The 22,461-nt window shown below is 41.7% G+C and overlaps 1 protein-coding gene across 6 annotated transcripts in view; it reads left to right on the top strand.

Annotated features, from left to right (window-relative positions):
• Window positions 1-22,461, top strand: part of PIR (pirin) — a 111,088-nt gene that overhangs the window by 69,669 nt on the left and 18,958 nt on the right. For 5 of the 6 annotated variants that reach the window (XR_014258920.1, XR_014258921.1, XM_082447257.1 and 2 more), the window contains exons 6-7: window positions 7,691-7,775; window positions 15,661-15,705. Coding sequence is in view for 4 of the 6 variants with exons in the window: in XM_082447257.1 (XP_082303383.1) it covers window positions 7,691-7,775; window positions 15,661-15,705 (130 nt within the window). In the remaining 2 variants the exon portion in view is untranslated. The remainder of the gene's footprint in view (window positions 1-7,690; window positions 7,776-15,660; window positions 15,706-22,461) is intronic. The other variant, XM_082447259.1, reaches the window with a different exon arrangement.

Here is a 22,461-nt window from a genome sequence, read left to right as displayed (position 1 = left end):
AGAAATGCCATAAATGAAATGAAAGGCCAAAACAAGATTTTTCCAACAAATGGTATTAAGGACAAAGAGCTTTAATTTATTTTTAAGAAACCCTCTCATATAAATTGATGAGAAGCATCAAACTCCCTTAACCCCACACCCCGCAGTTCTCTGCTCCCTCTCTGAGTCACACTTCACAGAAGATTTGTCGGCCCGTGTTCTCTCCACTTCCCCACCTCGTCGAGGCTCTCTACCTGGCGGCCACCCCCATCAGTGCACTGAGTCACTACTCCATGTGGCCAAACCCAGAGGTCTTTGTTTTCCTTCCTTTCCATGGGTTGCATGCTTCCTCCTTCTCCACACTGTCTTTGCTTTCTTTGGCCTCTGAGGTAGTACATTCTTGTGTCTCTGGGTGCTCTTTGCTCCTTCTCAGTTTCACTTCTCAGGTAGGTGCCATTTCCTCTACTAGACCCCTAAACACCCAGCTTCCCTGGATCTCAGTCCTGAGTCCTCTTCTCTCTCATTGAATGTTGTCTCCCTGGATGATCTCACCCATCCCATGGACTTAGATACCATTTATAGTCTTACAACTCCCACATTTATTTTATATTTTTATCGGATTGTAATTTATATGTAACATTATGTTAGTTTCAGGTGTACAACATAGTGGTTTGATATTTGTCTATATTGTGAAATAATCACCACAATACACAGTAAGCCTAGCTAACATCCATCACCATACATAATTACAGAATTTTGTGTGTGTGATGAGGATTTTTAAGATTTATTCTCTTGGTAAGTTTCAAATGTCTCCCACTTTCAAACGACTCCCACATTTCTACAGCACAGGCCTCACCTCTGAGCTCTGTGTGGACTCATACATTCAGCTGCCTACTTGCCATCTCCGTTTGCATGGTTCCCAGGCACGTCAAAGTTAAAATGGCAAAAGTTGAAGTCTTGTTCCCCTACCCCCACCTGCCTTGACAGCAAACACACACAAACTCGTTTCCCTTCCAGTCTTCTCCGTCTGAATGAGTGAATGGCACCATCACTCACTGCTCAGAGTGGAAACATGGCGGTCATCCTTATTCCATCTCCTCCCCTACCTACATCTAGTCTGAAATATATTTGAAATCTACTTCTCTCCCATCCCTTGCCCAGCCTTCGCCAGGCCCACTGCAGCAGCCTCTTCAGGGGTCTCCCCTCTCTTATTTACTCCCTTCCAGCTCTCCACGTAGCAGCTCAAGACATCTCTTTACGATAAAAATTGGATCAATGTGTTCCCATTGTACTTTAAAGAAATCCTGCCTGGGTCTTTTCTAACTCTCTAAACTCATCTCATGCCATTCTCTGCAGCCTCCTCCTCCTCCTGTCTGCACGTGGCTCTGCTGTCAGTGTCCAGATCCTCCAGGCTCTTCACTGCCTCAAGGCCTTTGCACATGCTGTGCTCCCTTCTCTGCCCAGAAACCTCTTACCCCCAACTCTTCTCATTCGAGGCCTTCCATTCCTCCCCCATTTTATTTTCTCCCCTCTGCCCTATTTATTTCATTTATGGCATGTGTAATTTTATATTTAATTTGTTAAGCTGTCTTCCTTACTAGGAAGTAAACCACAAAGGCTGAGCAGATCTGTTATCCACCGATATACATATCCAATGACTAGCACACTAGAGACTCTCAGTCGGTATTTCTTAAATGAGGCAGCTAAGTAATGAATGAAAACATAAATAGGTTAATGAGCAGATATTTTATAAAAAGGGAAATACAAGCGGCCAAATTAATACACATCAAGCATACAGAATAGTGCCTGGGGCTTCCCTGGTGGCGCAGTGGTTGAGAATCCGCCTGCCAGTGCAGGGGACACGGGTTCGAGCCCTGGTCCAGGAAGACCCCACACGCTGCGGAGCAACTAAGCCCGTGCACCACAACTACTGAGCCTGCGCTCTAGAGCCGCGAGCCACAACTACTGAGCCCACGTGCTGCAACTACTGAAACCCACGTGCCTAGAGCCCATGCTCTGCAACAAGAGAAGCCACCTCAATGAGAAACCCGCGCACCACAAGAGGAGCCCCCGCTCGCCACAACCAGAGAAAAGCCTGTGCGCAGCGACAAAGACCCAACCCAGCCAAAAATAAAATAAACAAATAAATTAAAAAAAAAAAAAAAACAATCGTGCCTGGTATATACTAAGCCCTCAATATATTTAGTTATTGTTATTCTTATGTTAATAATATTTAGTAGCACTTGTTAAAATAATATCACCCAAACTAATAGTCAAATTAAAAGAGTAACGAGATATCGATTTCTGCTTCTTAAATAAGCTAAGATTAAAAAAAGATAAGATGGTCATTTATTTGATGAGATGGGCACTTTTTACAGGTAATTACCAACTGATTTGACCAAAAACAGTTTGGATGAAAGCATTTCAGTTAGTGTAACAATTGGTAAAACTGATCTTTTTGTTGAAAAACAGATGCTGCTAGACACTGGTTGTTCAAATATTGGTATCTGTACTGTGGAGGTTGTGCCTTTAGACTTTTTTTTAGGTTAAGTTTTTTCCTGATTTTTTTTCTTTTTGTCTGTTTTTTCAGGCATTTCCAGGTATGTTTTTTCTTTTCCTTTTCTTTTTTTTTTCCCAGCAATTAATCCCTCTCTTCTATTTTTGGACAAGGATGTATTGGGGAAAAAAATTTTAATGTGTAACAACAGGGAATTTATTGGAATGAGTTAACTTTCTAACAATAAGAGATCAGATGAATGAAAAAAAGCCACTATTTGGAGCACCTAATGAGTTGGAAAACGGCCCTGTGGTATAGCAAAATTACGGAGACCAGAAAAGCCAATGACTAGCAGTAGACTTGTTCAGGAAAATTGCTGTTCAGTCACGTCATCGTGTTGACCAGCTAGCACACTTTTAGCCACATTGCGTTTGGCCATAAACCTGTAGATATCTCAAGAGCCCTATTAAAATGTCTAGACTTTTAGATGTACAATTTCACTGTGAAGGAAAAAAATAGAAATGTGGTCAAAATTTTATGTGCAAAGATGTTCATCAAAAGTTAACAGTGATGCAAAAAAACAAAGAACAACTGTAAAACGAAATGCCCAACGTTAGGGGGATGATCCAACATGAGAGTAAGAGTCCAGGAATAGGTATACGCACTGTTTCTTTCTTTTATAAAATACTGAGGATTTGCACTTGTTATCTTAGAGTAATTTGCTTAAGCAACGTCTAGTAAGATTGAGAATTCAAGTGCATTTCCTGAGTAAATCACTGAATCATCAAGGGTTTTCGAAATAGTTCTCAAAAAGATGTGAAAGTATTTATTATAGCTCTGACATGTAGCAAATTGCTGCCCCGTGCTTTTAGGGAAGGCCAGCATGGTGGCAAAATTGCAGCATTCAGGGATAAATGGGTGGCAGTTATCTGAAAGGAGCAGTGGCAAGATGAAAGATACTTTCTTTTCTTTACCATGCTTATGCGTAGCAAGCAACATAGCACTCTTCTTTTTCTTGGGAAGACGTACTAAGCCACATAGCTTCCATGTGGAAGTGATTTCATCTTCTAATTAAGATCACATTTAAGAATAAAAGCAGAGGAAGGAAACCAGCTTAACATGGGTATCATACCAAAAGCCAGGGGAAGCGGGAGGTCTTTGAAGGATAGAAGATGAAGGTAGTTCAGGTTCAGAAGGAAGTGGTTTCGTAGACCTTGTTTTTTTGTCTTGCTTGTTTTGTGGTCATTATTGGAGTGGTGTCTTAGACTCATTTAGGGTTTAATTCTGACATATTTATAAAGAGAGACAGGGCTTGTCTGGATTTGGTAGCACCCCTGTTGTTAGAGGTTAGCCAAAATTTACCCTTCACATCTCATAAAGAGTTCTGTTACTTCACTTCTAGAAGTCTTGCTTACATGGTATTTGAACTGTAAGATTTTAAGCCATTGGGCTTTTAAAATACAGACTAAAACCTTTAAAGATAAGTTTCCCAAATGCTTTGAACAGAGAATTAAGAAATGAGAAGAAAGACAAAAGAGGAATAGCTTGGGATTTTAGTACCTGTGCAGGCAGTATTAATCAGGACCAAAAAGGAGAAAAAGGAAAAAGAAAGTAATTTCATTGATGGAATTCAGGTGCATTAGTTCGGTACATGCTGAAACAGATTTATAGAGAAATGTTTTATTCTAGGTTGCCTTGGACCAGTTTATTTTAATCCTGTGGAAATAGATAGATTGAGAGCAAAAAAGAATGATTTGCTTAATTAAATTTTCATTCTATTTTGAGGGTCTATTAATAGTTTAATACTATACATGAAAAGAAACAAAACAGAACTCAGGAAAGAGTGTGCCTAATGGCGATATTTCTTTATAGTTGCAAAGCAGCAGTGTGTGTGATGGAAAAATTAAGTCCAGGTTTGCTCAAAGTGCATTTGAGACTGGCATTATCATCTTTGAGTTAAATGAACAGAATTTACATTTGCTATTCCAGCAGTACCAAGGAAGATCAAAATTTAAAAAAGCAATACCTATCTGCTTCTCAAAAACTGTGTGTGTGTATATATATCCATACATATATGTATACACACACTCATGGGAACAGCTTTCAAATTGAATTTTATCTCAGGATGGATTAACTGAAATAGAATAATGTACATATAGGTTTTGGGTAGTTGATTATTCAAGACGTGTTATGTTGAAACCGTCAATGATCTGATTTTCAGTACAAAAAGGAGAGTAGAATCAGAATTCTGTTTTTGGCTATAGATGTTGTGAAAAACACCTTCAAAATGAATTTCAAATTTCCCTGTAGCCCTTTTCACACTGTAAGGCAGTAGGATATATTTGTGGCTTTATAATGTCTCTCATTGGTTTGTTTACAGTTTTGTAAACGAATACGTAAGTACAGAATTCTGTGTCTGTGTGCATACACATAGCTGTGTCCTCGCAGCATTAGAGAGAGAGGTTACTGTTTTGGGGACAATATGGATTAGGTTGAGAAGCTAGAGGCGGGAAGAAAAGAAGAGCTCACCAGGAGGGCAAAGCTGATGGCCGAGGTTGAGGGCAAGAGTAGTGCGGTGAGCCAGCAGCCCCCTACTCACTCCCCACAGCCCTCGTGGCCCTCCCTCACCCCAGCCACGTTCTCACTTCTCTACAGCTCTAGTCTGAGAAATCAGAAGGGAATTTAAAATATTAAAAAGTGGAGGAAGACATTAAAATTTTGTGACTCCAGATTTCAGAACCAGAAATACACTTCAGCATCAGTGAAGTCCCAACACCAGATTTTCAGATTGAGTGAACTAAGCCCCGAAGAAGATAAAGGCTTTGCTAGTCAGCAGGAAAAGCAATACCAGCATCAGAGGCTCCGGTTTCCAGGTTGGAATGATTTTTATGACTACATTCTGGGAGAATTCTAGTAAAAGTTAAGCCAAGAGCCTCTTTTTGATTCATGTCCTCGCTGTAGGCAGGGATACTGCAGCGGCCCCGGAGGCAGAGGTTGGGAAAGATGCTTGAACCTTCTTTTTCTGGAAGAGAGCAAAATATTGCCCAGGAAGAGGAGTCATCCGATACTAAGTGAAGTTTCCCCTTGATCTTTTAAGAAGTAATTTTAGAAGTCTTCATCAGGCAAAACCAGATCCTTTCCAGATGGTGCCTTACGCACCTCATGATGCTAGAGGATCAGACCCTGCATCCCGCGGGTGCTGCCCTTGTTTCATGTGTGTTCCAAGCTCTTCAGATTGATTGGGAATCTTTGGCCTCAGCTTGCCCTTGGTGTCACAGGTCTTTCTGCTTTCATTTATGTATGAACAGGGGAATTTGCCTTTCCAGCTTTTGGAGCTGTGTAGATGCAGCTTGTCCTCCTAAGCCACATAAAACCACGTACCAGACCACTTAAAGTCCAAAGCTTCAATACATGAGACTTTTACAGGAAAGGGAACAATCTTCTGATAGCATTATTTGCAATTCTCTATTCTAAAACTTAAAGTACAGACATACACTTGGGCCATACCTAATCACTTGTCCTGAAGAGAGGCATTTTGCTACGTGTTGGTAAAGCAACTGATGAATATGCTATGTATACTGTAAATAAATTTGTTATTATACATGAGATTTTCCATTATGAAACATCATTCGGTAAATATTTATTCAACACCTACTATGTGACAGGCCCTGTGCATTGGCCCAGGGTGAAAAGGGCAGATATGTCCATGTCCTCAGGGAGTTTACATAGTTATTCTCTGCAAAATAATGCCTTTATCAAGGATAGTAAATAATTCTGGGCTCTGGATTTTCTTTTGTGGTCTGTTTACACATGCGTGTTTTTAATGAGTGTTAAGCTTTTTGTTAAAATATAACATATACACAGAAAAGTACACAAATCATGTGTACAGCTCAGAGGATTTTCACCAAATGAACTCATCCGTGAAATCAAGAAACAACATTGCCAGGCTCCAGAAGCCCCCTTTTAAACCCCATTCAGTTACTAACCTTCCCAAGGTAACCACTTTTCTGACTTCTGATACGATAGATTAGTTTTGCCTCGTTTTGAACTTTATAGAAGTGGAGTCATATGTTATACAATCTGTGTCTGCCTTCGTTTGTTCAGCACCGTGCTTGTGAGAGTCATCTGAGTTGTTGCATAGAGCTGGGTTCGTTCATTCTCCTTGCTGTATTGTAGTCCCTTGTATATATTACAGTTCATTTATCCATTCTGTCATTAAAGACATTGGGAATATTTCCAGCTTGGGGCTATTGCTGACAGTGTCACTCTCAAGATTTGAGTACATGTCTTTAGGTGGACATGTCTGTTGGGGATACGCCTATTGAGTTGGAATGCTGGGTCATAGATTATGCATATATTCGTCTGTACTACGTACTGCCAAACAGTTTTCTCAAGTGTTTACATCAAGTGACAGTCCCACCAGCAGCGTATGAAGGTTCCAGTTACTCCACATCCTTGCCAAATCTGGTGTTATGTACTTTTTCATCTCTGTGTGTTTTTTAAGTTACAAAAAATAAGTAGAACAGAACCACGGGGACTTTGTGATAAACAATGAAACATCATAAAGTTTATGGCAACAGTGATAATCCCTCAGATTTTGGTCTGTGCCAGTGATTCAGAATGGTATTATATTGAATTACAAACTCTGCTTAACTGTTGATCGAATCAAAGCCACTGTTTACAATGGAAAATCCTGCAAAAGTGGGTCTTTCTTACATTTTGAGCTGTGGCTTTTTCAGGCCAGCAGCGTTGGACCACCTGTTTATGCAAGAGGGCCAAGTTAGAACAAATAAAAATATTTACAGGCTGCTCTCTTTGAATTTCAAAATAGACATGGCTTTATTGAGACCTGGGGAAGAAACATGCATTTGATGTGCATTAACCTACCATATTCAGTAGAAGGGTAGAAGTGAGAAAGTTGGAGCAGCTATTAGGCAGTAAGCTATTGACATTGGATCATATTTGAGAAAGGGCTGTAGGGAGACAGCTGTCATCTGGAAATTAGCTTGTCAAGCTAGGAGGGCTAACTTTTAGACTAGACCCTCAGAAGGGGGCTATATTGGCAGCCCATCCTCCCCGCTTTAACGGCATCTCCCAAGGAGGAATTGTATATGTTAATGGATCCAGACTCCAGGCCCATGACAGAGGGTCCAGCTGAAGTAAAGATGAACCTTATTCTTGGAAAGATGCTGATGATTTCCTTTTTCTTTTCAGTCCAAGATTTACACTTACACACCAACTTTATATTTGGACTTCAAATTGGGCCAAGGAGCAAAGCATTCCCACCCTATTCCTAAAGGTATGATGGGCTCTGCAGCTTAGTGATCATTTCAGGGGGAAAAAAAAAACACAAGGGGCTGCCTTCTCTGGAATGGACTTGTTTCTGAACCTCAACCCAAAGTTCTATGAACCTTGTTTACGTTTAATTACGTTTAAATTAGCAAATACTGCTTGAGCTTTTCAAGTTAAGAAAATCAGGAGGAATTCATAGAATGTTAGGGCTGAACCGTTGGGGCCGCCCCTCATTTTATCATTGTGAACGCTGAGACCCAACAGATGCGCTACTTGCTCAAGGCCACATGAGGACTCGCTGGACACGGCAGGACATTTACCCAGGTCTCCTGACTTCTGGGCCACCTTCGACTCACAGAGTTCCTGGAGGGCAATCCAATCTGTGTTAGTTATGAACAAGTGCATTCTTGATTGAGGTACAGCTTTTGTTATGGAGGATTTACTTTTAAGTGGTCGTTTAAATCCAAAGAACAGTTAGAAAACTCCCAAGTGTTTAAGGCCAGTTTTATTTTTAAAAATGGCCACCCCTGAGGTCATTAGGCATCAACCTCGGACCCATTCTTTTCTTCTTTGGATTTTTTCATTCTGGCTATTTTTAAGTACAGAAAGATTTTTTACATGAATGCATATGCCTACCTTCATGCGTAATTTTTATAACAATAAATGTGATAGCACGTGTGCTTGAAGATTTAGTGCTGTGGGTTTTTCTTTTACTTTCGAGTTTGTTTTCCTCTAAACCCTTTCCCTCCCTCATCCACCCATAGCAGTATCCTCCCTGTATATCCCAGATCTGGAGTAGATGCCAGATATATCCTTGAATTAGATCTTACAATGTTTTTCTCAACACTTACTCTTCTCCGCTTTCATATATGTGCATGTAAATACACACACATACAGGGTTATTTTGTCCTTGTTTTACTAAAATGGAATCATACCAGAAATATATTTTTTGCATCTTGCTTTTGTGACCAGACAATACCTCATGGAAATTCCTCCGAGTCTGCTCGTATGGCTTGGTTGAACGGCGACGTTCGACGCCATTGGTTTCCTACGATGCATTTAGCGCTTCCCTGTCAGCGTGTGCTCCCTTTGTTCCCTGCGCTTGGCTGCTGCACACTGGTCTGCACTTTCTGCATGACCCCACCAACACTTGCGTGTGTGGTTCATGTTAATTTTGACTCTGCACTCCGCTGCCACCCTATATATTGCCTCATAAGAGACTGTGTATCTGTCAGTTTACAAAGCTGTACTTCTAGATTATTTTGTCATTATGAATTTTAAACCTGAGATTTGTTTTCAAAAATGTTTTGGAATGCATACAAAAACAAGTAGCTTAGAAATGCATGTATATCACTGAGTCGCTGTAAACCCACTTTAAACAAGTCTGTTATAAACCCAGTTATGCAGAAGAACCTTTCTTTTCCAATATGTCACTTCCAGTTACCGTGTGTTCTCCCCCCTCCCGTGCCCTCACCCCCCGTATACAGTCATACATGGCTTCATTGCGTTAGGTGACAAGTCTGACGTTTGAGGCTTCCCTGTCCAGTGCCAGACAAACAATTAATTCAGGTATTATAAAGCACTTATTATTTACAGACTCAATAGCACTGGCTGCCTGTAACCCAGCATATTGGCTAGTAAAATTATACTGTACAAATTTTATTATCAAACCTTTCAAGTCAAGCTCACCTTTTGTCTTTTTTTTTTTTTTAACCGCCTTTCCAGGTCAAATTCCAGTATAAAGTTCAAGGACTGTCTAAATTCATTTTATTTGAGTGCTTTGTTGCATCAAATATTCCTTGAAATGTGTAGCCCATTGGCTGGGTCCTGAGCATGTTTTGTTTATAATATTTTGATTGTTTTGCTACTCATGGTAAAGGGATTTGACGTGGATGTCTGGGTTATGTTTGGCTTTTGGCATAAGCTTTGCAATGTAACTAATGTTGACTTTGTTGTATCATTACCAAACTAAAGGGATAGAAATAGAGGCATACACTGCTACCATCCCATTTCTGACACCAGGAAAAAGCATATGTCCCAAGGGACATCCAGTTAAGGGAGACTGGAAACATTTCTCATGAGTCAGACAGGTTTTATCTGAATTCCATCCCATAAATAATATTGGAATCGATTTTTACCATCTCTTTATTTCCTTCGGGCAAGGCACGTTTCTGTAGGGTTGTGCTAATCTTGCAGAAAACAGATGTTTCATGCAGTGATGATTTGGAAGGCACTTGATATCAGGAATTGAGCTAGATGGTGCATCACTTACAAAGAATCCAATCTGTTGAGTCTCTGACAGTACCAGATTCCTCTCACATTTTTCCTGTTGGTTCTTGGCTAAAATAAGAATAAGTAGTTGTGTTTTTTGTTTTTTGTTTTTTTGCAGTGACTTTTACCATCTCTTGCAAAGCAGTCTGATTTCCCTTGCTGCAAACTGATATACAGATAACACTGTGTGTTATCATTCATTGAGAAGGAAGTAAATCTGTATTTCTAGGAAAATATCAATCTTTGCCAAGAAACTTGTGCCTTTTGGTCCTCCTGTCCCCTTTGTCTTCTGACTGACTGCATCAAAGTTGGGCCCTCAACAAGCACTCTGTTTTCTCCATCTTCCTTCACAGTGTCCCTGCTACTTGGCACTTAAAAGCATGATCCGGAATGTTAAAAAATGGAGGATTGTTATGGTATCGAAAAACCTTCACAGTATCCCTGCTACTTGGCATTTAAAAGCATGATCCGGAATGTTAAAAAATGGAGGATTGTTATGGTATCGAAAAACTTAATTTTGCTTCCCTCAACTTTTAACTTTTCTTTAGAGTATATGTACATCAGTCAACAAAATTTCTTTAGAGAACATATAGTTTATCGCATTATTCTGTGGCAAGCAGAATAATGGCCCCATGAAGATGTCCACGTCCTAATCCTGGAACCTTTGAATGTGTTACCTTGCATGGTATAGGGGATGCTGCAGGTGTGATTAAGTTAAGGATCTTGAGATGGGGAGATTAGCCTGGGTAATCCAGGCGGGCTGATGTAATCATAAGGATCTGTATAAATGAAAGAGGGAGATGGGAGTCAGAGTGAGAGAGAGAGATGGGACAATCGAAGCAGATATGTACAACGAAAACTGGTTGGAATCTACTAGGCCCAAGATGGCAGAAGGTTTGACTTCCTGTAGACCTTGAGCCTCATCATTCGCTCATTGTAATACGTTAGCATGTTAATGACACACCCACAGTTGCCGTGACAATTCCGAGGTGGACCATAAAAGGCCAGAAAAATGGGCCGTGGCCCAATTCCTGGAAATCCCCGCCCCTTCCCCAAATTAGCTGGAATACTCCTCCCACTCGTTAGCCTATTACCCAGCCCATAAAATCTAACCACCCCATACCCTAGAGGCCTCTCTTGCCTTCCGAGATGGACTGCACTCTGTCTATGGAGCACACATCTCCCTGAATAAATCTGCTTTCACTCTACTTCAGCTCCCTCTTGAATTCTTTCCTTTGTGAAGCCAAGGACCCTCACTTGGCAGCCCGTCCCAGGGACTCGGATGAGACCTGGGGCGTGACCATTCTCTCGTGCCCCCTTCTCCTGCAACGAAGTCACATTCTCTGGCTGTAGAAAACTGATTGGAGGCAACCAGTTAGGGGCTGTTTCTCTCACCTATATGATTTTATCTGTAAAAGAGAAGAAGGATATGAAATAAATATGCCAATGTCTATGTTCATTGTTTCATCCTTTGTGCTCTTCTGAACTAAAATACTAAAGTATTGAAAATAAACAAAAACCAGTCTCTAAAGTTGAGAGGGAAAGGGATTAACAAACAATGTGGTCTAATGATGAGGACACATCAGACAAACCCAAACTGAGGGACATTCTACAAAATAATGGGTCTGTACTTTTAATGAAGAAAATGACTGAGGAACTATTTCAGATGAAAGGAGATGAGGCATGACAACTAAATGCCGCATGTGAACCTGGATTCCATCCTGGCCTAGACATGTTTTTTTCTTTTTGCCCTAACTGAGACAACTAGCTCAATTTGAATATCTGTACATAGCTAATAGTATTGTATTAATGGTCATAATTTTTTAACTGATACTGTATTAATTTCATAATTTTTGTAAGTGCACTAGGGTTACGTTGGAAAATATCCTTGTTTTTAGGAAATTATTTCAAGGTAAAGGGGTATCATGTCTCCAAGATTACTCGCAAATATTTCAGAAAAAAAAGAATGATGTATATTTCTAGAGAGAATGTTAAAGCATATGTGATAACAGGTTAGCTTTTGGAGAATCTGGGTGAGTGGTGTACGGTAATTCTCTATACTATTTTTGTAACTTTTCTGTATGTCTGAAATTATTTCAAAGGAAAAATTAACAAATAATTTGGTGGAATGAGGAGGGGGAAGGGAAGACCCGGTGGGTCTGCCTCCTGTCCAGGAGGCCAGGCATGAGGTCCATGGTGAGTGAGCTGCCTACCCAAGCTGAATGCAGAGCTATCTGGGGGGAGGCTCTTAGGAACCAGCACTGCTTTGAGGTGTGGCATCTGGTGTGACCCAGAGTTTGGGTAGAGGTTTCTTCTCTCCTTAGCCCTGTTCCCCTCTCCCCTTCCGAACCCAGAGCTGACCTTTGTCATGGATTTGGCCTGCCACCAAGTCATGTTTTTCTACTTTCTCTACACATACATGTATAAGCAGCCATTGGAAAGTTCTTTGAAATAATGAACTTAAGACTGAGGGGGAAGGAAAATGAGCTGGGTTAAGGCAAGGAATGTAGGCCAAGAAACGCTCTCACTAGGGATGTTTGCAAGAATTGGGAACCTCCCTGGAAATGAGAGCAAATGCCACAGAAAATGATTTACGTGTTTAAAAGAAAAGTTTTCCACGTCTTCTGTTGGACTGAAGGAGGGCTGACATAAATGTGTTGCCGATTAAACCAAGCTACAGGACGAGGGGTAAATGTGACCTTCAACCCAACTCCTGTTCGTTGTCATTGACTGAGGGTGGGAGGGGAAAGAGCGTCCCAGCTGTGAAGAGCCAGTAGCTTGGAGACCACAGTTGCAGGGCCTGTGACCTCAGGCAGAAATAAATACGCCAGGATGGTATCCATTCCTGGTGCAGGACAGAAAAGTGGGAGGAAAGATAGGGGAACAAAGAAAGATGAGAAGGACCTGAAAATCTCACAAGAGAACTCTTTGATGATACAATCCTGCTCTTGGCAGAGAAGGAATTCCAAAAAAATGTGGTAGTTCATAAACATATAGTAAGCATTCACATGATTTGGCTCTTGTTTTGCTATAGCTTTAAGAAAAAATGCTTAGTGGGAATTAAACTAGGTTTAATAGAAGCAAGTGCAGATAGACAACATGATAAAAAGAAGGAAAAAAGGAAATTGCCCTCTTTTCCTATTTTATTCCCTGTAACACTCTGTGCCTTCTAGCCAGTAGCATGAATTGTGTTATTAATGGTGAAGGTGGAGCTTGTATCCTAATGGAAGACTTTTGCAAGGAGTAACAGTAGGTGAATGCACATAATACATTGAGTTGGCCATTCCTTTAAGCAAATGTTTGGTCCTTCTGGATAAAAGATTTAAAAAGATAAAAAGAGAAAGAAAACAGACCGTGGCAATTATGTGTAGACTAGTTTTCTGCTTGAAGGGTGAGTAGGAATGAAGCAAAGGGGGTGGAGGAGAAATGAGATTAGAACAATCAAAATGATTCCAAATAAAAACCCACTTGAACAATTGAGAGCTTTGAGGTTCTGTCAAACTTGGAAACCATTAATTTTTTAATACCTTTCAACCATGAGGAGAGGATCGATTATGTCAATCACAACACGTCCTTGCAATGGAATGCTTTGCAGTCTTTCCCAAGGATGAGTTATTTCTCTGTGTTTTGGAAAGGTATCCAAAATAGAACACTGAGTTCTAGTTTTTAAGCAAATAATATATAGTACATAAAAGAGAAAAGAAACTGAAAACACAAATACCGAATTGCTAATGATATTTATGGGCTGGGAACAGTTAGCATGTGTTTTCAGCATCTAGCACGAACCTCCCTCCCCCCAAATTGGACAACGTGAAGACCCCTGGCTGTGCCTTCGTCTTTCTGTCTCCACCCACAGCAAGTACACCTGAGTGGTAGCTGGTCACTGGATGATGGGAGGCCGAGCTCAGAAGACTGAGCCAGTGGGTCAGTAAGGGAGCAAAAGAGCGAGTGTGCTCTGAGCAGATAGACTTAATTCCAGAGCCCTTACACTCATTCTCGTAAAATCTCGGGGAGGAAAAAGTGTGAAATAGGAGGATGAAAAAAATATCGTCTGGCGTCCACCCGAGTGTCTGTCTTTGTTTTGCCATCCTTCAGGCTTTCCGAAGCAGACTCAGTTTATGTTAAGTTTGATCAGTCATGCCTTATCACGTGGGCCTCTCTTGCACTTTTCAACCCACCTGCCAGCACAGCCACATCCCTAGAGTCTACTTTGTCCTCTGTGATTCTTCCATGCCTGCCGTGGTTTTGTTTACTCTGCCACCACGTTGACTCTCTCACAGACTCCAGTCTGGGTCCTGCCCTTGTACCTTGGACTCGGCCCCACATTCCCTTCGCAGATCTTCTTTTCTCCCAAAGGCACACGGATTGATGTTCTGATTCTGTTTTGAGCTGGCTACTCCTACATTCATGTCTCTCAGTGGCACTGCAGCATCTCCTCTGGGCCATAGGGACAATACATAAATATCCGTGGAAATCCAGTGCTCATTCCAAGAGGGCAGATAGCGGGTTGTCACTTAAAACTGTTTGGAGGGGACTTCCCTGGTGGCGCAGTGGTTAAGAATCCGCCTGCCAATGCAGGAGACACAGGTTCAAGCCCTGGTCCGGGAAGATCCCACATGCCGCGGAGCAGCTAAGCCCGTGCGCCACATCTAAGGAGCCTGCGCTCTGGTGCCCGTGAGCCACAACTACTGAGCCCACGTGCCGCAACTACTGAAGCCTGTGTGCTCTAGGGCCCGCATGCCGCAACTACTGAATCCCGCGCACCTAGAGCCCGTGCTCCGCAACAAGAGAAGCCACCGCAATGAGAAACCCGCGCACCGCAACGAAGACACAACACAGCCCCCCCCCCAAAAAAAAACTGTTTGGAGGCCTAAGGAACTGAAGATAAGCCAGACTGGTGTGTTGTAGTTATTAACATGATGTTCGACCTGGAAGGAACAGCTTGTTTGTTAGTACAGCTGTTGGCGTATAGATATATAGCCAGTGAATAGCACACTGTCTACTTGGGTGGCTCTTGAATACTTGAGGCCAAGTCGTTTAGGTTTTGGGGGGGGGTGTGTGTTTGTGTGTGAACGCGTGCATGTGGGACTGTGTTTAAAACTGTTTACAGGGCTTCCCTGGTGGCGCAGTGGTTGAGAATCTGCCTGCCAATGCAGGGGACGCGGGTTCGGGCCCTGGTCTGGGAGGATCCCACATGCCACGGAGCAACTGGGCCCGTGAGCCACAATTACTGAGCCTGCGCGTCTGGAGCCTGTGCTCTGCAACAAGAGAGGCCACGATAGTGAGAGGCCCGCGCACCGCGATGAAGAGTGGCCCCTGCTTGCCACAACTAGAGAAAGCCCTCGCACAAAAACGAAGACCCAACACAGCCATAAATAAATAAATAAATAAATAAATAAATAAATAAATAAATAAATAAATAAAAACTGTTTACAGAACTTAAGTTTTAAAATGTATATATATCTAAAAGATTTCATCTTCAAACCTTTTGTATCTGTAACTTATATAAGTTTATATATTTGTATGTCATATGTAGAGTATTAAATATTTGATATTGTTATCTCTTTGTTCCTTTTGGCATTATGGACACTAACCTTTTAATGTCGCTGGTCCCTTTTCAGGGTGGACAAGCTTCATTTATACCATATCTGGAAATGTGTATATTGGTAAGTGATCAGTCTGTTGCTTTGGGCTCAATTGCAATATCATTTAAACCACTGCCAGGAAGGAAAGGTAAGATGAAACCTTTCATGTAATTGAATACTATGTTTCCTCCTGTTCGGCACCAGCCCCCTGTACATCCTGGTACATCCTGGTACACCCAGGGCAGGGCACCTCTCAGCTTCCAGTATATTCAGTGAGGGAGGAGAATAGGAACACCAGACATGATAGCAGCCATTTTACTGTGGCCTCTGTGCAAATGCAAGGTCCAGGCACAATTATGTGGGTTGACAGCTTGCTAGGATGTTGGCAAGCCCCATACTGATAAAGGGATGGAGCTTTAATGGGCTGCAAGGGGAGCAGGAGTCTATCTCCTGGGAGGTGGAAGGAGGTGAATTTGCAGTCCCAGGTGCTTCTGAGAAATCTCAAAGTCGGTTTTCTTTTATTCTAAGGGGTTGTGTATGTGTCACTTGTTGAGTCTAGTCTAGAAGGGATGTTTGAGACCCAGTCAACTCTCGTTTTATAGATGAGGTATGTAAAGTCTAGAGAAAGTTATTAAACTTGCCAGAAGTATGCATTGGTAGACCTGGGACCAGAACCAAGGGCTTGTCAATTCCACTCCCTGTGCCCCACCCCATATCCTTTGTACAATGACAACACAGGAACCACACCATCTAACTTGTCTTTTCCAGTCTAAACCCTTTAGCCAACCCAGCGGTACAAGAGCCAGGAGTGGTGGGAGAGTGGAGCTTGTAGAGTAGGCTGGCTCCTGCCTGTATCTACTCCCACTCTCCCCATCCTCCTAGAAGCAGCATGGAGGCCAGGAAAGGTCACTGTAGGTTTGTCAGAAAACTGCTGTAGCAGATGCCATTGGTGCCCTCCCCACACCCACTGGGCCTTAGCTCCTCAGGGCCCACTGACCGACTTCCAACTGCCAGTAGTACCTGTGTTTCTTGGCCTGAGGCTTTCTCTGAGTCCTGGGAAGGCTACTCTGCCCCAATCAGGGCAGGATGAAAGTGCTAAGGAAGCTGCCTTGCCCCTCAGGTGGGATAACGCTGAGGCTTGTGTGTGAGGCCTTTTCCTAGAGTCTCCTGGAGGCGTTATGTTCAAGCTACCCATGTGAGCGTCCTTGGTAACACATCCTTCATTGTCTGCCTTCCCTTTCCTGTCTGACTTTCCCAATTCCTGGACTGGTGTTTCCTGGGACTGCCTCCAAGATAAACTCCTTGGACTCAAATATGCACCTCAGGCAGTGCTTCTGGGAAAACCTACAGTAGGAGAACCAGCGTCGCTTCTCCCCTTCCCTGCCCCTCTTGAACAGTGATGGTGCTGTGGATGGGGTGAGGGGGATGGAGCCGAGCATCTGGCCGCTCCCAGGTGCAGGCCAAGAATCCCATTCCTGAGGCCCTCTGTGGTTGGAGCTCTCTACCCCAGCCTGTAGCAGAGCCTCCTCAGCAATGAGCTTGCTGCCCTAGCACGGCTACGTCCTTGCCCCACGCTCCCAGCCCCAGACAGCTGGCTCACTGATACTGTCTGCTCAGGGCTTGCAGGCTACACCCGAAGCCATTTAAACCATTCTTTATATTCTCCAGAAGGGCAGTTCAATTGCCTGAAATTAATCTTCTGAAAAATAGTGGTACCACAAGCTCGTGTATTTTGATTTTATACCATAGAAATGGGCTTAGTTCCTCTTTCATTGATTAGCATTTCAATTATGATTCAGAAGCAAAATTCATTTATTTCAGCATTTGAGAAAGTGTGAAAACAATTTAGTAGTGGTATCACAAGTCCGTGGGCACGCACATTAAACTATATTAACCATCTGGAAGGGATGAAGCGTCATTTGTTTTTACGATCTTTTGAAAATCTTGGTTATCACATAATACTTTCTAAAATGGAGTAAAAGCCATTTTTATGGAGGTAGCACCCCTGACTTAGGATTTCAAGAGAAATAAATAATCTGCACAAATGGAAAGTAATAAAGCACATGGATTCTGAGGTGGTGAGGATACCAGAAATGTGTAGAATGAGAAAGGACAGGGTCAGCAAGTTTTCTGTAAAGGGCCAGGTAGCAACTACCTTCATCATTGCGGGCCATACAGTTTCGGTTGCAGTGACTCCTTCCTGCCTTTGTAGCACAAAAGCAGTCACAGGTGATACATAAATAATTGGGATGGTTGTTCCAATAAAATTTGATTTATGGCCACTGAAATGTGAATTTCATATATTTTTCATGTGTCATGAACTACTACTCTTGGGATTTTTTTTAGCCTTTTGAAAACATAAAAACCTTTCTTAGCTTGTGGGCTCTACAAAAGCTCACATTTGATTTTGGTTTTATAGGCAAGGAAAATTTTTTCCTCTACTGTTCTAGGTTCTTTTTGGCTGGGCCATGAGTTAGATTGACATAAAACAGATTAACAGGAGAAAAACAAACTTAATTACATAGGTACAGGGGTCCCATAAAATATGAGACCCAAGGGCAAGTTGGGCAGATGCCATCCTGAGCTAAAGAATGAGATAGGAACCTGAGGCTTCAAAGGGGAGGAGAGTAATTCACAGGATGATAAGAAGAGCAGATGTTTGGTAATTAGATGTTTGCCCTCCCAGCCAGGTAGGTCATTCAGAAGAAAGTTATCTCTGGTAATAGCTCTCCCTTTGAACCAGGCCCCTTATCTAAATTCTTTAAGGCAGTTAAGAGAGTGGTTGGAAACTCTTCTTGAGTCTTTTGGGCCTTGACTGTCTTCAGCTCAAAACAATCTGCGTGCCAAAGCGGCACATCTTGGGGAGTCTCATTCTGAACCCCTTCAGTTTAAATGGCATTGTAGAGGTTGAAGGGGAGAAAGATTAACAAATAATCTTCAAACCCTGTTTGAATCAGTAGTTACAGCCTTGTTTCCTGACAGACCTTTAGTCCAAGAATTTAACAAGTGAAAAGGTCAGTGGTTCGAGGGGTAAGAATGACTTATACATCCACTTGTTTTTCTCGAGGTGAGGCAGGATTTTCCTGAGTCATCTCTATTCACTGGCCTGGTCACCTCTCATGACCATGAGCCACAAGTGCAAAACATCTGGCAGGAAATGGGGTCACGGTCTGTAGTGTTGGAGCAAACTTGCATCTGTCCAGGGTAAAGTGGACCATGGAGAGAATCTAGCTCGCGAAACTGCCCTCTTGGGAATCTGCTTCAGCCAACGAATAGCTGGCCAGGTGACCTCATTTGAATTTCATCTCCTTCCCTTCCTCCTCTTCACCCCCTAACAGAGATATTAATGAGAAAAACAAAAGGGCAAGAGCAAATCACCAGAAAAAAAGAAACAACAAAGCAGAAATAGCTATTGAATGTGTACTGACCTATAAATCTATAGAGAGAATCCAAAAAATGCTCTCTGACTTTATTGCCTCAATTTTATCTTGCTTATAAAACCAGGATGGCAGCAGGCAACCACAGATGGCAGGAACTGATAAGCAAGTAGTTGTCTTAAATGTCATGTACCTCCATTCTGTTGAAATAGATGTTATAAGTATGTACTTAATGTATGGGGCTGGAATAAAGAGACTGCAGTTTGGCTTGAGAAAGTAGTCTGGGGAGATTCCATAAGTGGAGATTAGGATGACTGTTAAAAATATTAATTGGGGCTTCCCTGGTGGTCCAGTGGTTAAGACTCCACGCTCCCAGTGCAGGGGGCCTGGGTTCGATTCCTGGTCAGGGAACTAGATCCCACATGCCACAACTAAAAAAAAAAAGATCCCGCGTGCCACAGTGAAGATCCCGCGTGCGGCAATGAAGATCCCATGTGCCACAGCTAAGACCGGTGCAGCCAAATAAATAATAAATTAAAAAAAAATATTAATTGATGCAGGAAGTACTTAAAAGATGGACATCAGTAGATTTACTTTTGTAAGGACAGGTGGAGTTTTGAACGTTAGAAAATGCTGGACATTAGCTAGTTGTCTAAGTTAGATATTTTAAAGTTCATGGTCAGTATAGTGAAGTCATGTAATTGCCCACTAAGGGCACCCTGAAGAAGAGAAGGAATTAACAGAACTAAAATAAGACAAATAGAATTGGTACTTCCTTATTTAAGAGTACTTAGAGATGTTTTATGGTTTTCCAGGATCTTCTTAATTTTTGATACATTGTGGTTTTTTTCAAGCCTTCTGACTGTTGAATAGTAGCTTTAAAAATTGTGCAGGAGAGAGAGCTTTGACAGCAGTCTTTTACTGAGTCAACAAGTCCTTTGACCAGCCCCCAGCTGAAATCTTGTGCAGTATATGATTTAAAAAAAAAAAAAAGAAAATAAAACAACATGGTCAGAAAACCAGTAGATCCCAAGGATATTAGCTCTAAACCCCTTCCCTGCAGCTGAGATGAAAATGACATTACACATCAACACAGAGATCAACAGGTTACCGGAGTTTATATCCTGTGTCCCTGAAGCTTGGGACAGTTTATCAGCTTGGATGCCAGTCCCCTAGAAGAACCAGTATCAAATATACTGTTGGGGCTTAGAAATTATATTTAGAAATCTAAAAATATTTGTGGTTATTGAGATGACAACTAACTGGTTTATGTGGGTAGTAAAATGTTTCAAACTTATTTGAATAAGTAATTATTCATGCTCACTTGTGCTCTGCCCTTTGCTTCTGGTTCTGGGGGGTATTAAAAAGTATGACACAGCCCCTGGATCTCAATAAAGGTGGGGAAACACACTAGGAGCCCTCCGAGTTGACCTCCACTTACCCAAAATGAACTGGACTAAGCAGTGCGCCTCATTTCATGCGGAATACGTTGAATGAGGTGCCTGAACCCCCAGGATGATCGGCTCCCCTGGTCCACCTGCCCCCTGCTACTCCCCCTGGCAAGTTGAAGTGGACTTAAAGGCAGGTGTGATTGTTCTCTAATCTGTTTATGCCAGTTGCACCAATGATTGCAATTATGCGATTTAATTAAATAATATTTAACGAAATAAGCTTGAAAAGAGAGTTTGTATTTCTAGAGCAACCAAAGTCAAATGCTTTGTAAAAGTACATTGCTAAAGAAAACTCTTCGAATTAGTATGGTAGAGATGACAGTAAAAGATTAGGGGAAACTGATGATCTAGAAGGATTTCAGTGGTGCACTATGGTATGCTTTATAAAGAAAGGCAGTGCTTCAGTCCAATTTCTAAAAATTGGCAAATGGATGCACATTTACAATTTAATTTAAAGTAAAATGTTGGAGGCAGCTTAATCTTTTTCAATTAATGATCCGGATTGCGTCAGATAAGAAGGCTTCAACCGTACATACAAAATTGATGATATCAAAATCTGTGATAGAAGTACCAGAATGTACGGAACAGAGGGTAAATGGGACAGTAGTTCTTGTAAAGAGAAGAAGAAAAAGGAAATCTTGTGTATGGGGAGAAGTTTCGCAGCAATAAACCACACACTGAAGATGCAGCACTAACTTTAAAATGTTTTAAAGTATTTTGCCCTTTTATGACTGTTTACGCAAACAAAAATATTTGCAATTCAATTGTTTTCAGTTAAATTTTCTTTAACTGCACTATTAGATTTAACATTCTTGGCGAAGCTTCCCAATGGAAACTATTTATTATCTGATTTGGCTCGATTTATAATTGAAAGTAGTCAGAACTAATAAAATATATTTTCTTTGAGACTTATTTTAGGTTCAGGAGATAACCAGATGGGTGAAACAGCATAGAAATGACATGAAGATGGAATCAATCTTTGCTTTCTGTGATCCTGCTTTAAACATTTTATAAAATAATACAGAAGCTAAAGGTACACTTAGAATGATTAATCTTAAAAACCTGACTTTCCAGTGTCTATAAAAAGGGTTTGCCTTATGGTGGAGCATTTCAAATGGCCTCTTCAGAATCAATACTGTGATTCCTCTCCTAGATCAGCAAGTAGAATGAGCGGAAATTGCATTCCGTATAAAATTAGAATGAGAGCTCTTAGGGAAACATGAACTCTGTTTCTAAATTAAGATTTTCTCATAGACCAATGAATGGCAGTCGAGCAAGCTACCCTGATAGGAGGTGCAGAGAAATCCCAGTTCAGCATTATTTTTGAGAGCTGTCTCTTGCCAGCTCACTCCATTAAACCATAGTGAAGGGGCTTTATAAACCATTTTGGTCTCTGTATCATAAAACATCCTACATGATAAAATTAGGGGTCAGGGGTAGACCACATGGGTAATGGGTGTTACATATGAATTCATTGAAGATAAAGACATGGTTCATTGCTCCCAGGGAATCTCAGTAAAGCACACTTAATAAAATGCTGCTTTATATCACAGTTTAAAATATTACCCCAATCTAAATGAGATTATTCTTAGACTCCGAGACCCCTCTTTTTATGGCCACATCCTTGCATGAGTGGAAAATCAGCGGAGTTCTATCATTCACTGCCGTGACATCTGTTAACCTAAATCCTTGGGGGAGAAGAAACCTTCAGTGATGTGCTGGGGCTCGCTCTTGGCAGCTCGCAGGAGCAGGTTGTGTACCTCTTCCCTGGCCTCAGATTGGTAGCTTGAAATTGGCTACAGCGGCGGGAGCATTTAAAGCATGGAAATTGGCACACAGTACAAATCAGGTTTGTTTTTCCCCTTGTCCCCGAAAGCCGGTTGGTAAACATTAACTAGCACACCACTGCCTCTGAGACAGAAGTTCCTAAACTTTTTGTGCCATGAACCCTTTTGACATTTGCCAAGGCCCCACCTCTGAACAGTGTTTTTTGTTGTTTTTTTTTTTAA

The sequence above is a fragment of the Balaenoptera physalus genome, assembly GCF_965194825.1.
Source record: "Balaenoptera physalus genome assembly, chromosome: X".
Lineage (NCBI taxonomy): Eukaryota > Metazoa > Chordata > Mammalia > Artiodactyla > Balaenopteridae > Balaenoptera > Balaenoptera physalus.
The sequence above is the reverse complement of the archived record's forward strand: the minus strand, read 5'-3'. Positions and strand labels throughout refer to the sequence as shown.